This window comes from Eublepharis macularius, chromosome 9, assembly GCF_028583425.1.
Source record: "Eublepharis macularius isolate TG4126 chromosome 9, MPM_Emac_v1.0, whole genome shotgun sequence".
NCBI lineage: Eukaryota > Metazoa > Chordata > Lepidosauria > Squamata > Eublepharidae > Eublepharis > Eublepharis macularius.
In genome coordinates, this window is record NC_072798.1 from 3,728,748 (window position 1) to 3,745,446 (window position 16,699).

At 51.3% G+C, this 16,699-nt stretch overlaps 1 protein-coding gene across 1 annotated transcript in view; it reads left to right on the top strand.

The window, feature by feature from the left end:
* The window catches only part of AHCYL2 (adenosylhomocysteinase like 2), a 123,336-nt gene extending 108,973 nt beyond the window's left edge, over positions 1-14,363 (top strand). The window contains exons 10-17 of the mRNA XM_054988184.1: positions 2,140-2,228; positions 3,382-3,452; positions 3,761-3,855; positions 5,441-5,539; positions 5,821-5,889; positions 6,588-6,666; positions 7,712-7,832; positions 11,830-14,363. Of these exons, the coding sequence (XP_054844159.1) occupies positions 2,140-2,228; positions 3,382-3,452; positions 3,761-3,855; positions 5,441-5,539; positions 5,821-5,889; positions 6,588-6,666; positions 7,712-7,832; positions 11,830-11,836 (630 nt within the window). The 3' untranslated portion in view covers positions 11,837-14,363. The remainder of the gene's footprint in view (positions 1-2,139; positions 2,229-3,381; positions 3,453-3,760; positions 3,856-5,440; positions 5,540-5,820; positions 5,890-6,587; positions 6,667-7,711; positions 7,833-11,829) is intronic.
* Positions 14,364-16,699: the final 2,336 nt, after the last annotated feature.

The window sequence follows — 16,699 nt, forward strand, 5'->3', positions numbered from 1 at the left end:
GTAATGGGATTTGCGTACCTGGTTTGCCAGTGTCAGTTTAGGCAATGCACAAGAAGAGCTGTACCGAGACGCACTGAGCTGTTTGGTCTGCCTTGTTCTGTCTTCTGTTGAGAGGCCCTTTTATCGGGGGGGGGGGGGCGGGCAAAAGGTCTCCTCTGCTAATCATTCTGTCGAGCTCCCCTCCCTAAAGAAAATTCCCTCTTTGAGTTTCTCAGAAGTACAGTGAAGATCTCCCCCACCAACCCTTTGGAGGTGGTTAAGGGGAGGGGGGTGGGCTATTGGGTGGCTGCTGTCGATGGTGTCGTCATTCTTCCTTGGGCTCAAACTTACTGTTTTGAGTTGGTTTTAATGTTGTAGTTTGGTGTGGTGATTAAGAGCTCGGGACTCTAATCTGGAGAGCCAGGTTCGATTCCCCACTCCTCCACTTGAAGCCAGCTGGGTGACCTTGGGTCAGTCACAGCTCTCTCAGAGCTCTCTCAGCCCCACCCACCTCACAGGGTGATTGTCATGAGGATAATAATGACACACTTTGTAAACCGCTCTGAGTGGGCATTAAGTTGTCCTGAAGGGCAGTATATAAATCGAATGTTGTTGTTGTCTTGTGAACCAGTTTTGGAGACCTTAGAGGGTGGAACAGTAGCACCCTGCTCTTCAGTGTTCTTTTCTGCTTTTGTAATACCACTTTCTGCGGTTTTTGACATATCATGTCTAACACTTCCTTGCTCTGTTTTAAGTTTTTGGAATCCTAACCTTATTGCATTACTTATTAGATGCCTTGTCCTATTGATCATGTTGACTTACACCGTGTAATCTGCCTTGAGTCTCAGTGAGAAAGGCAGACTGTAAATTGTGTGTGTGTTTGTGTAAAAAATTAAACTAGCCGCCATTCCAGCAAGGGGTATTGGTCTGTGGGAAACCACAAATGCATTTTGGGGCCAGCTCGGAGCAAGCGTCAGGCGGTCTGGCGTGGGACTCTTAATCCCCCAGAGCACAGCTTGTCCCAATCAGCCCCTGCGCCACTGCACAGCTGAGGCTCTTTGAGTCGGCTGAGACTTTGAAGTCTTTGTGGGGTGGGAAGTGAGTAAAGACGACCAAGGAGCTTATGCAGCGCTAATGCTGCTCAGCTGTGGTCAGATAGGGCCAGGCTTGAAAGCGTGACCTGCTCCCCTGGGAACTGCCTCTGTGGCTCTGGAGTATGCTTTGGCTGTGAGCTAAATCCAGAGTTAACTGTGTTAGTCTGTAGTAGCAAAATAGTAAAGAGTCCAGTAGTACCTTTAAGAGTAACCAACCTTATTGTAGCATGAACTTTCGAGAGCCAGAGATCTCTTCGTCAGAGGCATCATCAGCTTTCGAGAACCACAGCTGTCTTCATCAGAGGCATCATCAGCTTTTGAGAACCACAGCTCTCTTCATCAGATGCATCAACAGCTTTCGAGAAGAGCTTTCTGACGAAGAGAGCTGTGGTTCTAGAAAGCTGACGATGCATCTGACAGAGCTGTGGCTCTCGAAAGCTTACGCTACAATAAAATTGGTTAGTCTTAAAGGTTCTACTGGACTCTTTACTATCTTGTAAGCTAAAGTGTGGGAAGAAGTCATATAGGAAATTAAGGTACTGCGGGTCTGAAGGTAGCATGTGGGATGCGACACTTAGGCACATGCAGTACACTGAATTGATTTGCACCCAAGCAGCCCATCTGCACTTCGCGAGTCCCATGCAGCAGCAGTGCCTGCACATTCTTTCTTGGCATCTTTCAGCCTCGCTGCTCTTTAGGGTGGGCTGTGAGCGCCACGGAGCTTGCCAGTTCTCTGTGGGATAAGAGGGAGCCCCTTCCCCTCCCCTCCCCAAGGGAGAGGCTTCTACAGGGAAGCTTCTTGCTTAGCTTGGCCTGTTGGTCCTTGTGCATTCATATGGTGCCTTGACACGCCAGAGCTTCTCCTAGTCATTTCTCCACCATTGTCTGTGGATCCTGTACTGGGACTCCCTTCTGTTACCCTTTCCCCAGCCATTGATGGTGCCAGGTTCCCACACCCAGGACAGCTGATTTGGCCCTTCCCCTCCCACCCATCAGAACAAGGTCAGCCATGGTGCCGCTGAAAGCCCTTATGCCCCATTCTTTACCTTCTGCTCTCCTGCCGCAGGTTGGGAAGGGCTGTTGCGCTGCTCTGAAGGCCATGGGCTCCATCGTGTACGTCACGGAGATTGACCCAATTTGTGCCCTCCAAGCCTGGTAAGGACTTAAAGCCATTTCATCCACGGGACCGGAGGGCGCCCAGCCACCTTTTTCCAGAATGTGCTTTGCCTGTCGCACCTACAGTCAACCAAGGGTCAGGAGCACCCAGCCATGGCTATTGCCAGCACTGTTGGGAAAGAAGGGAGGGGGATCGATCCTGAACAGGAAACCACGTGCTGTTGGGCACATCCCGTGAATTAGAGATGGTTGAGCAGGTGGGCTTGAGTATCAAAATCCCCTCTCCGTAAGCTGCAGTGCTCTTTCTATAAGGCATTTTCTAAACAAAGGCAGAGCTTCTGTGTTTCGTGTACAAGGGCACGTGCCAAGGGTGGTGAGTGAGAAGCCCTGCTGGGGCAGACCATTTAGTCCAGCTCCATCCTCAGCCAAGCAGCCGCCCGTTAGAGGAAATCCACAGGCCGGGCATAAGTGCAGTGATCTTGCCCTGCTGTTCCCTTCTCCCCCGGTATTCAGAGGCACGCTTCCTCTGCATATGCAGGCCCCCTTTTGTATTCAGTGCTAACGTTTATCTTAATATAGTTAAAACACTGATATCCCACTTTTAGGCAGAAAAACATTTCCGCAGGGCAGCTTGCCCAGTGGTAAAACTACTGCAATAAAAGAGCAGTGACCTCAGCTGTAGCGGCTGGCAAAAAATTAATTTTTGTCAGAAGCCGCCCAGCAGCCTTGGCCTGGCAAAAGGCTTGGTAGAATAGGTGTGTCTTGAGCCCTTTTCCCTGCTAAGGAGGGAGCCTGAATCACCGTCGCTGGACTCCGCTTCAGTCCCTGGCTCTTGCCACATCTTGTGGCCGCCATCTTGATTCTACCAAGTCCTGTGCCTCTTCCAGTCTTTTGTCTGCTTAAGCCACCAGGAAAGCCTCCTGCTGCAGTAAAACCAAAGGCCTGCTTCTGGTGCCTGTTTCCCCCCTGTGTGGCAATAATCTGCGTAGTAGCAAATGGGCGAAGAGTTCGTACCATCCCGTCCTGTAATATGTTTGTCAGGCACTCATCCAGCTCAGCCTGAAGGGTGGTGCATTGGTGGGGCCCAGTCCTCAGCCGCCAAGTGGAGGCTCACCAGTGGGGTTGGTGGGACGGGGTGGCTTCTCGGCCCATCTCCCAGGTTTCCATAGCTCTGTTTGTCTTTGTCTCACAGCATGGATGGCTTCCGGCTTGTGAAACTCAACGAAGTGATTCGGCAAGTGGACATTGTCATCACCTGCACAGGTGTGTGTGTGAGTGTGATTCTGCTGTGGGGTGTAGGATAGCACAGGCATGTTTGCCGGCCCTGTTGCAGGGCAGCCATTGGGAGTGGCGTACTTTGGAGAGTGCACAGGGCCCCACTCCCATGCGTTTCGGAGGGGCTTGTACAGCTGATCTGGCCAGTGGAGCGCGCCTGCTGTTGTTATTAAGAACGGAGGTTCATCGTCGTTCTTCTGTGCAGGCACACATGGGGCTGCGCATGTGCAGGCCAGCCGACGGAGCTGCAGGTATGTTCAACCCTATCTAATGTTTGTCCTCCCTTCCTTTTCTAGGTAACAAAAACGTCGTGACCAGAGAGCATCTGGACAGGATGAAGAACAGCTGTATTGTTTGTAACATGGGGCATTCCAACACGGAAATTGACGTGGTAAGAACTGGGGGAGGGTTAGCGAATGGTTCTCTGTCCTCTCCCAGCTTCCTGTAATGCAATGAAATATTAGCAATATGGGAAGATTCTGAATTTGGAGGACAGCCTCAGAAGCGGCTTTGGGAACATCCCAGGGCGGGTGGGGGGTGCTGTGAAGAACTACACCTCGGCGTCATCTTCCTACGGGCCAGTCCTGTTCTGAACTAGAAATGGGGGCTGGGGGCTGGAGAGGGATTCTAGAAAGCAGGAGTGTTAACATTTGAACACCGTGCAGGTCAGGCCAGTGCTGTTGGAAGAGAGTTCCGGTCCCATTTCTAAAGAAAGCACAGTGCAGAATCCCCTGTGAGAGCGTCCGTGGCCCAAGCGTGTCCCTCTCGCTTCATCCTCTCGCCAGCAAAGATGGACGAGGGAGTTCGATGGCCTTCGCCAAATAGCCCAGCTGCAGGTGTCAGTGCCCTTCCTTGGGAGACCAGGAAGCATCGGCCTGGCCTGTCCAAAGTGGGCAAGGGAGAGAAGCAGGGTGGCTCACCCACCTGTCGGGGCGTCCTCCAAAGTGCCAATCTGGGGCCAGTTGCTGAGCAACCCTTGCAGTAAACAGCTGGTGGCAAACAGTGCTGGACTCTTAAGAGCCGCCCTTGGAGCAGACCTCCCTGTGCAGAAGGGTGTCAGCAGAAGAGCTGGAAACTTTTCGTCCTTCCTCTGTCGAAAAATGTCTGGCTGTGCCTCTGTGCTTTCCTGAGGTGATGCCCAGATCTCTCTGACTGAGGGGCTCAAACTGCTGCTGGCCGGGGATACTCTGCCGTCTCAAGGGCTGTGCAGTGTGATGAAAGGCTGCGCCCAGAGCCTCTGGCACAGTTGCATTTCAGGGTGGCATGCAGCTGTCCCTTCAGGCAGTCACCTAGCTGTGCGGGCAGACCTGCCCCGACTGTGCCAAAAGCTAGCGAGGGTGTGCGCCAGGCTGCACTTCTGGCTTCCGTCCAGAAGACTTGCCAAGATGGGGGTGGATTCCCCCTTGTCCGTCTGCGTTGCAGTCGTCATTCCAGGCTGCAGTTGTCACATTGCAAAAAGGGCCGCCTTACAAAGCAGGAATCCATCCTCTTCTCTGATGGAAAAGCCCAGCACAGTTGTGCGACAGCAGGAGGAGACTGGATAAGGCCATCATGGTATGAAGAAGGGCCTCCAGTGCAAGAGCCGTAACAGGTGGAGGTGTTAGCTAGAACTTAAATCCATAGCGTTCCAGTGAGAACTTTCCCCCAGCTGGAGAGGCTGTGAATCCTTCCTAACTTTGTTGGTTAGCTGCTGCCCCTGGGTGGATGGTGACCCTCCTCCTGCTGCAGAGGTTGCGAGTATGGGAGTCAGGGCGGCAGGCATTTCTGCCCATCTGATACCCCCGAGCTGGGTTCCTTCCACCGTTTGCTGATGAAGCAGAGAGGGACCCCTGGAAGATTCTTGGCCGATGCAGTTGCTACCGACTAGTCCAGTAAACCCAGGGGCTGTCTCCTGTGAAGGCCTGAACTCTTCCACTGTCTGCGAGAGTTTGCACAGTCACTGTGCTAATTTATGAGGTCCAAACGCTGTCTTCCAGGCAAGCTTGCGTACCCCTGAGCTGACGTGGGAACGGGTGAGGTCTCAAGTCGACCACGTCATCTGGCCTGACGGGAAGAGGATAGTGCTGCTGGCAGAGGTGAGGGCTTCCCGGGACTGGAGGCCACTTCCACAGACCGGCCTGCCATTCTGACTCAGGCCATTATTGGGGGGGACGGGCGGGTGCCATCCGCATGCTGATGGGGTGATCTTCTTCCCTAGGGCAAGAAGCCCGACAACCTGCACTAACTAAATCTGCTTCCTTGGAGCTTGCTCCCGCTGCTTCCTCTCTCGGTGCTCCGTTGGCATTTGAGGGCCCCTGCAGACATCCTGCACAGGTCAGAAGAGGGTGCTAAACCTAAGGCCATCTTTGTCTTTCAGGGCCGCCTCTTGAACCTGAGCTGTTCCACAGTCCCTACCTTTGTGCTCTCCATCACGGCCACCACCCAGGTGAGTGGGAGGTGGGAGAGAGGGGCTTGATGCACTGGATCAGACCCAAGTGCTCTTGAAGAGCGGCCACCTCTGCAGCAGAGGGCACCTCTAGAGGGAGCCAGGCCAGGTGGTTCCCAGGTTCGCAAAGCCCGAACAACAACTCTGTGTCCATTTTGTATGGGCACTCTCACAAAGGCATCACGGGGGAATTTTGGGCTCCCTGTCCTTTTGAGGGTGCCAGGGCCCCCCATATTCTGGGAGGCCGAGGATTTTCACCGTTAGATGCCATCCTAGGTGGAACAGACCTGTAAGCTGGTAAAATTTCCCAGGAGTGTGGAGGAGTTCGGTGTTTGGAGCACACTTCCCTTTTGTTGTGGCTGTTCCTGAAGCTGCCAAGGAACTTTTTCTTGCAAGTCTAGATACAGGCAACCTGCTGGTTTTCATCTGCAGCTTGCCTTGCTTGCTTGAGGCATCTGGAATGATATCCTCCAGTGCATGGGTTCACCTTGTGGGAGATGAGCAGAAAATTCTGTTTTGGGGAACAGTGCGGAACTGGATGGAGGTGCTCCTACTGCCTTCTGATTCGGTTTCTTCTATTAAAAGGAAGTCTGGCTAGGAATTGCGTTGGGTGTTGTAGAAGCTGCAGCAGTGTGGCTGGCTCTGCGCGTGGTGTGTTGGCTTAACGGGGCCTGGTTTTTGTTTGGTTTGGTTTCCAGGCGCTCGCCTTGATAGAACTGTACAATGCCCCAGAAGGACGTTACAAACAGGATGTGTATCTTCTGCCTAAAAAAATGGGTGAGTTTTCAGTCCTCGCCTACTTCGTGGCCCGCACTCACTGTCCGACTGCCTTGGGAGCGATTCCTTGACCCCCATCAGTCGTCTTGCATCCCCGAGCCTGGGAGATCAGCAGTGCCAACGACCACACTGCTTCCGTGGCTTCCTGCACCATACATTGCCCAGGCCACAAAAGCAAGTTGCTAGTCCTGTAGCCTTGGCATTACTGAATTGGGCTCGCAGGACAGCAGCCAGTCTGAGACCCTCCTAAGCCCTAGGATGGTGCTGGAACTGGCGGCTGCTCTTAGCCCGGATGCCAGAACATGCACCACTTAAGTTTTGCCTCTTGGGTGCTCGCCCAGGGACTGCAGCAAATTGCAAGCCCACACGGGTCTGTTTTTTATGGCTCAGGTTCACATGTTGTTGCTTTAATGCTGGGCCAGGCAAGGGGGATCGGCTTTCCCTTTGGCGCTGATCTGCAAAACCACGTAGCCTCCCTCTAGCTGGGCATTCTTCCTGCTGCCACACCCAGCCCAGTGTCTCCGAACCTGCCAAGCAGAGCAGGATGGTGCTGCAGGTCTCCTCTTCAGTCGGGGCCGGTTATCGAGCCAAGCCGACTGCTCAGAAGGGAGGGCTTGGCTGGCCCGCAGCCGCTAGAAGCGTGGGAGGAGACGGGCATCCCACGCTGGGCCCGCACCACCACCAAGCCCTGCAGCATGCCAGAGGGGCGTGGCTTGGGCTGGCCAGTGGGATGAATGGGCAGCCCTTAGTTGGGGGCAGCAGCTGTCTGTGATGGTCAGTCCATTACCCTCTAGGGCAATGGGAACGATCTCGGCCACGGAGTCTCGGCCACGGAGGCTGCAGGGCTGGTCACGGCAATGCCTTCGGTGGGGATCCGGCGGAGGGAGGAGTGGAGCGAACAGTGGACTCTTCCGTCAGGGGGTTGGTTGGAGTGTTGCTGCTGAACTTGAAGCTTCCTCCCCTCCCAGCAATGTAGTTAAGGGGCAGGCAGTTCAGGGCCTTGCTGAACCCACGCTCACCCGGTGGTGCTCTTATTCCCCTTCAGACGAGTACGTGGCCAGCCTTCATCTCCCAACATTCGACGCGCACCTGACGGAACTTACAGACGAGCAAGCAAAATACTTGGGACTAAACAAAAACGGGCCTTTCAAACCAAACTACTACAGGTACCTCCCCCACCCTTTTAAAAGACGAGAGAAGCGAAGGGGCAGACTTCCCTGGGGGCTTCTACGGGGCAAGCCCTGCTGAGATTGGATGATGGTATCTGTCGGCCAGGTCACGCTGGTGGGCGAAGATGAAAGGTGCTCAGTGTTGTCTGCGTGTTACGTGCCTGTATGAGCCGCAGCTCTGGCCTTGCCCCCTCTAGCCAGTCCCTGCTGGCAGCTGGTGATACTGCAGCATCTCTGCCTCGTGTGTGCATGGATCATTCATTCATGAACTACTCTCGGAAGAGGCTGCCCGTTGCCTTTCTTTGGGGCCCCCTTGCTCTGACTTGGCCCTTTTTCCAAACCGGAGGCATTTGCTTATCAGTGACAGGCCTAGAATTAGAGGGGATAGAATGGTCTCTTGATTTCTAAGCACTAAAAAGGAGCCTTTTCATTCACAGAAGTTGAGCGTGCCTCCCAGTTTAATTCAGGAAAAGTGTCCTTTGGTTATCAGAACTTTGTGAACGGGGCAGTCAGCAGCTTGGATAAGGGGCACCCAAGGGGCAGCAGACATGCTCTCATCCCCCTCTTGTCTGGATGCACAGTGTGCCGTGTGCTGGATCACTGCGGGTTGTCTTGAAGTCAAAATTGGCTGGACTGTAGGTTGCACGGTGGCTAAACTCATAGGGTTGTGTGAACGGGCAGTAAAGCAGAACTCCTTTACGCCTTGAGAGGAGAATTACAAGTGGAGGTCCTGTGTTCCAAATTTGCAAGACGCTTGTCAGAATGAATGAGCAGGATTGTCATTTAAGCTGAAGATTAGGCAGTATCCCCTGGCAGATGATGGACTTCTCACTCGGGGTGGGAGGCAAGCGAAAGCCAGTCCAATGAACAGCCTCCACAGCTTGCAGGTGCTGAGCCAGCTGCCAAAGGCTAACGGGGGTCATAATGAATACAGAGCACCTTGTTCCCTGCATTCTCTCTTCCTATGGCTCCCCCCTTCAGCTGTGACCGAACGTAAGAGGCGCCCTGCTAGATCAGGCCAGCGGTCCACGTGCTCCAGTATCCTACTTCACTCAGAGTCTCTCTACCCGAGACACCTCAGCGCATGCTCATCCAGTGCCGGGAGACACAATGTTAGCCGGGAAGCATAGTTTTAAAAGATAGAGCCGGTAGAGATCACTCCTCAGAGGGTTTGTCAACTTTATCTTCGCCTCCCAAAGGTTCTGTCAATTTCACCTCTCCAGTCTAAAACTGTGTGGGATCTCAACCAGAGGGCAACGAAGAATGGAAATGGGCTGGAGCTGGCCTTCCAGAGCCGAGCTTGGACCCGGAGAGGTTCTAATGGGCTGAAGTTTCCCTTCTGGCATTGCACAGCCCCTTCACACTGTCAGACTGTGGCTAGATAAGGCACTCTCTGCAAGGTTCCCTTTAGAAGCAAGAATAAGTCCAGTGTCTGGCAAAGGAAGTTTTATTGCAGAAAAGGTCCATTATAGTCCACTGTCCTGAATAGGAGACTCAGGATGGTACATGATCATTGTTACCAATGAAGAGCAAGCATAGGATACAGAGTAACAATACCCATCTGGAACAGCCTCCCCCCACAGTTCTCAAAACAACATCTTTCAGTCCTGGGAAGCTGCTCTCCTTCAAGGCCAATGCTTGGTGGAACGGTGTTAGACACAACAATCTCCTCTGGTGGGAAGGCTGCCTGGGAACTGGTGCACCTGGGGAGAAAGCACTTAAACACTAGAAGCATTAGAAAATGGAGTCAGTACAGTTTAGATACATCCTGGACCTGACATTCTGCCCCCCTTAAAATAGATCCCCCCCTGGCTTATATGGATAGCGAGTATGAAAAGCTTTGGTTAATCTAGGAGCATGAACATGTGCAGAGTGCACCCATTCATCGTAACCAGAATCAAAGTCCTTCCAGCGAATGAGGTAAAAAAGTTGGTTTCGCTTGAGCTTAGAGTCCAAGATTTGTTGTACCTCATAGTGTATTTGGTCGTCAATCAAAGTTGGAATGGGTGGAGCTTTGATGTGCCATTTGTTGTCGGTGGGAGCTCTCTTTAGAAGGCTGACGTGGAACGTATCATGCACATGGCGCAGGTTTTTAGGCAAAGTTGCAGCAACAGTTACTTTATTTATTATTTTGCGCACAGGAAAAGGTCCCAGGAATTTTAGAGCGAGTTTGCGGCTGGTTTGAGCTAGCTTTAGGTTTTTTGTGGAAATATACACATGATCTCCAGGTTGTAATTCCCATTCGGCCACACGATGGCGATCTGCGTATTTTTTGTAATCCAGTTTGGCTTTTTCAAGGTGTTTCTTAATAAGAGTCCACTGCTGCGCCGCCTCCCCCCACCATGAAGATACATCTGGCAGTTTAGAGGAATGGAGAGGGGGTGCGTCTAACGGGAAGGGATCGAAGTGAGTCCCGTACACAATTTTGAATGGAGCCTCTCCCGTTGAAGCGTGTACACTGTTGTTATAGGAGAATTCGGCTAGGGGGAGAAGGTCCACCCAATTATCTTGTTGAAAATTAATGTAGCAACGAAGGAATTGTTCTAAAATTTGGTTAGTCTTTTCGGATTGTCCGTCGGTTTGTGGGTGGTGGCTTGAACTGATGCCTTGTTCAATATTCAACATTTTCAAAAGCTCCCGCCAGAAGTTGGCAACGAACTGTCCGCCGCGATCCGAAATCACCTTGGACGGAAAAGAATGTAATTTCACGATGTGTTTTAAAAACAGATCCGCTAGCTTCCGCGCGGAGGGTATAGCAGTACAGGGGATAAAATGTGCTTGTTTGGAGAACAGATCTACCACCACTAAAATACAATTATGTCCTTTTGAGATAGGTAGATCAGTAATAAAATCCATGGATATTACGTCCCAGGGTCTGTTTGGCGTTTCCAATGGTTGCAGGAGACCCGGAGGCTTCCCTTTTCTGGTTTTGGCGCTGAGGCAAACAGGACAGGAACTAACGTATTGGGAAATGTCTTTGCGCATGCCCGGCCACCAGAATTGTCTTTGGACGAGATGCAAAGTTTTTAGATACCCATAATGTCCAGCAGTGGGAGCATCATGACAGCGCTGCAAAATTTCCAGTCTGAGGCTGTCTGGGACATACAACTTGCCCCCGGCTAACCAATCCCCTTGTGGGGATTGGGTCAGTTTGCTCCGCGGAGCTTTATCCCCCTCCTTCTCTATTTCAGCTTTAAGTTTCGATTTCCATTCCTGGTTGGCTGGGAGGGGTTGCTTGGCGCGGCTGCGAGTAGTCACCACGCCCCCAAGTTGCTTAGGCGAGAAGACCGTGTCGATCGTCTCCGCCCGTTTGCTCCTATGTTGGGGCATGCGCGATAGGGCGTCCGCCAAAAAGTTAGTTTTGCCCGGGAGATAATTTAGAGTGAAGTTGAATTTCGAAAAGAATTCCGAATTCTACACAGCTCCAGTGTAGAGCAAAGACTTTGCCCTGCCTCCGGCTCTGTCTTTTTAAACTACCCTTCCCGGCTAACACAGCATCTCCCAACACGTGCTCTTCATGTGTCAGATGTCTCCTGTAGAGAGTCTCAGTGGCCAACAAACAAAACATAGAAGCCAAGGCTGCCACTAACGGACTTCCCTTCCGTAATCCCTCTTGCTTATCTAATGTGCATGTTTCCATCTTGGCTGCCAGCAACAGGGAAAATGTCTACGCTACAGTGAAGTGTTCGATCTCTTTAGGTCTACTAGGAAGTGTGTGGGAGAAGAGATCAGAAATGTTGGACTGGATCCTGTAGAGGCCCTTTCCTCCCGCAGTAGGAGCACTTTCCTGATGCTAGGTGCTTGAAATGAGCGTCTTACTGGCATCAGGGATCGCTCCCACCATCTGAGGAACGTGTCTCCGCTAGTGGAATGGGTCTGTGGGATCCCCAGCTAAAAGTGTCGGCTGCATGCGTGCTCCTCTCCCTTTAAGCCATCCGGTTCTGAAGGGTGTGTTTGGTCTCTCAGTCATGCATTTGATTTTTCCCCCCTACAGGTATTAATTTCCTGTGGCTGAAGCCGGAAGGAAGACGAGGAACCGGAGCCCAGGGCCTCTCTCCATTTCTGTACAGGACAACCAGCACCCCACCAAACGCCTGAAGTTAGAAACGGGCGTGCTCCTGTAGTACACAGTGTGTTAGGTTATTTATTTATTAAACTAGAATTCTGTAAATGCGGCCTCTGCCAATGGTGTTTTTCAAATTGCCAGGGGGACTGTGAGATGATGGACTTTGGGTTTTTGAAGGGCTGGGGCGGGGTGGAAAGCGATGGGGGTGGGAGGCGAGAGATTGATCGGCCAAACGAATTTGACTGCAGATTTTGTCAGCTTCACGCAATTTGTTTGTCGCTGTATTCTAAACCCATGTATCGCAAGAACGGGTAAAAGCAGGCAGCCAGGACAGAGGCGCTCATCACTCTTGGTTTCCTTCCTTTCTAAAGTTTCTGTGCTACGGCAGTCAGGAGAACGAGGACAGATTGGCAGGGGATTGCGGAGCTGCTGCTTCTAAAATGTCTCCAAGGCTTGATAGGGTTCCAGTCGCTGCTTAAGCCTCTTCCAGCCTCAGGGCAGGGAAACTTGTTCTGAATTTTAGCTGCTCGTGCAAGGGGAAGGGGGCCACCGATGATGTCCCGTTGGTGTCTGTGGAGCAGGCACCATTTGCAGGAAACCACAGCCCAAGCTCTGCAACCATTTGTGTGCGACTCTTGCCTAGCCCCATCCTCTTCCAAACCTACCAAAGTGATGCTTTAGTTAGGGCGCCATGAGCTCCGGTCAGCCAGACGCCCCTCCTGTGGGCAGCCTCTGCTTATGTTTCATGGGCTCCTCCTCGAAGGCAAAGCTTGTAAACCTTCATGCAGAGCTGCAGATCAGGGCAGCCAATCTGTGCTCTCCGGTGGACCTTCTTGGCCTAGAGTCTTCCTCGTGTGCTGGAGGGGTGGAGAATGGGGGGCCAGACACGCATGTGTGGTCTTAGGAAGTGTCCAAGCCTCCCTTGGCTGGCTTAGCCACTTTTTAACTGGTGTCTCTGTCACCTGCAAACGTGACCCAAGAATTCTATCGGCCCAAAATAATAGAAAAGCAGATCTAGTTCACAAAAGTGGAGTCGATCTGTGCTGCAAATGGAGCAGGCACGTCTTTTGGTCACTGGAGTTTGTGACAGATGCTGGCACCATCTGGGGATAACTTCCCTCGCAGATCGTGTCGTGCTGGAGCTGTGCCTCCCCACTGGGTGTAGAATGACCTGGATGTGCACTCCAAAATGCAGGGAAATTGTTGTATGGCATTTCACGAGAGAGCTTTTCGCACCGCTGCAAGATTTATCCAGTGCCCCTCTCATCTCCTCCCCGTTGCCGGCATGTTGTATTGCCTCTGTGCCTGCGCTACTAGTTCTTGTTAACAAGATCTTAAAGGGGGGGTGGGGAATTGGTTGCCTGACTGAATCCTTGGCAAAGCCCTTTCGTTGTACCTGACAGGTTTAGAAATCTCCTCCGGACGGGGCAGATGAGTAACCGGCAAGTCATTTTCTTCTGGTTCCGTGTGCCCTCCCCCCCCTGCCCCCGGTAATAGTTGCAAATATTCTGAACATGCTTGTTTCTTCTTCCTGGAATCGGAGGCTCAGATTTTCTGTATATATTTGTGAACACTCTTGAGCTAAGCCCAGTTGGGCCCGTGTCTCTGCACCAGCCTTAATCAATGTAATTTGCCAGCAAATTGGAAAGGGAGGAACCTTGAAGAGGGTCCTGGAAGGAGCTCTGTTGTGAAATCTTTTGGCTCCTGCTAAAAACAGCAATCAAATAAAATCCTCCAGGGGTCTGGGCACATGCGGATGCCCTAGTACAGATTCAACATGAGGTGGCAGTTGGAAAACAAAAAGCAAAAGTTCCCGCCGTGGGGGTGGGAGGAGATACAGCTGACAAAAAGTATTTTAAGGCCCAGGATGTTGCATGGGAGGGAAAGCAGCTGATAATGGAGCATAAACTGACCAGTTGCAATCATTCCTGTGGGCTGCAGTTTCCTGCCAATAAATCCCCGGTGGTCTAGACGCACCCTTCTTCATCCATTCAGTAGAAAAGGCTAGTCTCAGTCTCTTGCTGTTCCTGGGGACCGCGGCAGTACAAAGGCTTGCCTTGCTGTCCTTCATACAATTGTGAATCTACAACCATATTTTGTGATGTTTAATCCCATCCATGGCCTGTATAGGAAGAGGATGGATTGAGCTGTCTGGTTGTGTTGAATGCAACGTTTGTTTGTGTGCTTACTTTTTAAAAAACCATTTTGATAATCGCTTTCCTTTTTTGAGTACAGTTCGCAGCCACTTTTTTCACTCTGGAGTCTGTACGGGAGCCTCTCTGCTTGGGCACAAGGGATTACTGCCACAGATTTACTCCAATAAAGACTGAGGACTTGTGTGTGCAACTTAAGATTCAACCCTGCCCTCAGCCACACTGTCCCCCTGGCACCCAAAAATGTATCCTAGCAGGCGGGGAACAAGGATGTCTAGTTATGAAAATCAAAAAGAGTCCAGTAGCACCTTTAAGACTAACCAATTTTATTGTAGCATAAGCTTTCGAGAATCACAGCTCTCTTCGTCAGATGCATGCATGCATGCATCTGACGAAGAGAGCTGTGATTCTCGAAAGCTTATGCTACAATAAAATTGGTTAGTCTTAAAGGTGCTACTGGACTCTCTTTGATTTTGCTACTACAGACTAACACGGCTAATTCCTCTGGATCTAGTTATGAAAAGGTTGCAAATCTTCCACTGAGATTTGCACAGGTGACTTGGGTTTCTCTGTAAGGAATATGCTGGAAAACCTAAAGCAAAGTGTTCTCCAAACGTGTTCGGTCAGGGCGAGCTTGCCTTTCCCTCTGAACCAGCGGGATCTGCCCGTGTTGAACACCATAGTGGCGTGACTCCGGTTGTAAGGCCCCAACATTTCTGTGGTCAACTTGTAGGTCCCCTCATCTCAGCTGCCACAGGTGTGTAGAGCATAGTTGGGGACAAGGCTGTAGGTGCGAATAGGTAGCAGCTGGCAGGCTGAGCTTTAAAGGCAGCTGTTTGCTCCTTCTGTCAGCTTGCAGGTTTCACCTCTTCGGTCCAAGGTTAAGTAGCAGGTTGTCTTTTGGGGTGGGTTTCCCAGGCTGAATTTTGGAAACTCGCCTGCTCTGGTGCCCTTAGCCCACCAGTCTGGAGAATCTCTCCATGGCCTCTTCTCACTAAAGCACAAGGCCAGAGGGGCATGTATGTTGATGATCTTGTTTCACACGCTGGCGTGTCCCCGCTTGGCCTCCTGGAATTCTTGCCTTCCTTTACTTGCCAGCCTCCCAGTTGGGAGGGTTATGGGTTGTTCCTCGTGTTAATGCCTTTAAAAGAGACCGAGGTGCCGTTGGCCGGGTTGCAGCCATTTTGGAGGCAGCTGCAAACGTACTGTGAGACAGACGGTATTTTCACCTGAAGCTTATTCCTTGCGCTGTCTTCAGCGCTGCCAGGGAAGCTGTCATATTTCCAGCGTGTCAGTAGATTGCATGCGCTCGTAGAGCTTAATTTAAGTTCTCAGGTTAAGGCTTGGCTCTGCAGCTTGCAAAAATTTGCCTGCGTTAAAAAGTACCTGAGCAGGACTTAGTTCCAGGCAAGTTACCGGAAGAGGGAGGTGTTGGAGAAGCAGGGGCCCGGAGCTTCCAAAAGCAGCACGGCGTCCCTTCCGCTGTGAACCAGGTAGATGCATTTTTGCAGGGTGTTCAGTGTGTCTGGTAGCTGGTTGGTTGGCTGTCATGGGGAAAATATCCTCAAGCTGTATCCTGGTTTAACCTGAACTGCTCGACCCAAGGGGCTGCATTCAGTCTTGAAGCCTTGTAGTTAACCCTTGCATCCTCGCCCGAGGAACAAGCAAGCACTGTGGGGTCTGTAGGCAGACTGGTGCAAAGCTAGGGGGAGAGGCAGGTCTCGTCCAGCGGCTCAGCTGGGCGTACCAGACTGACAGCTGTCATCTCGCGCTGCAAGGCATCCTGGTCGTTTTCTGGAGTTAAGCCATTCTGGTTAGAACAGAACAGAATTTCATCCCTTTCGCCAGGCAAGAAATATGTCCATTCCACTCTGGTGCCCCTTGGGGCACGCAGCCTGAAGTGGGGAGGGGGGCACAGGGGCCCCCGCGCATGTGTGGAGGGGGAGAGGTCCTGTACCCGTTCCAGGGTTTGTCACTAGTTAGAGCAGGAGAAGGCGCTGTCTGCATTCGTAAACTTGTTTGTGCTGATCCCCTTATCTTTGGGGGAGAGCAGGGAAACTTTTATTAAACTCCTGATTTTTTTAAAACTCCGTGTTCTGCTTCTTTTTTTTTAAATGTAAGCTCTTTCACTTGCTCTGCTTTTCCTAATCAATCTGGAATCGCCATATTCTGTGATCATCTCTGATTTTAAACAATGTAATGTTTTATTTTCTGATGTAAGTTTTTAAAGAATATTAAAGATGAGAAGCGATAGGAAACACCAGCAAACAAAGCCTGCCTAAGGGAAAATAACGAATTGTGTTCTGAATGTCGGATCAGGAAACAAAAAAAATTCATGTCATAATTCTCCAGTAAGGACATTTAAGAAAAAACTTATGAGATTATAATATTTTCAAAGGATGTTTTAAATATTAATGTCTGAGTGATTGTATTAGAGCAGCAATAAGGACTCTGTAATCTCAAAAACACAAATAAAACCTGGTAAAATCCAGATTGGCCTTTTGGAGCTTTTTTTCTCCCACGACTTCTCCAGCCAGGTCACTTAAGTGACTGGGGTGGCGGGGAGGGGGGGTACTAAAACGCCAAAGGGACTCAGATCTCTCCCAGCCATGTGATATACAAGGTGATTTTCATCCCCTCTTCGG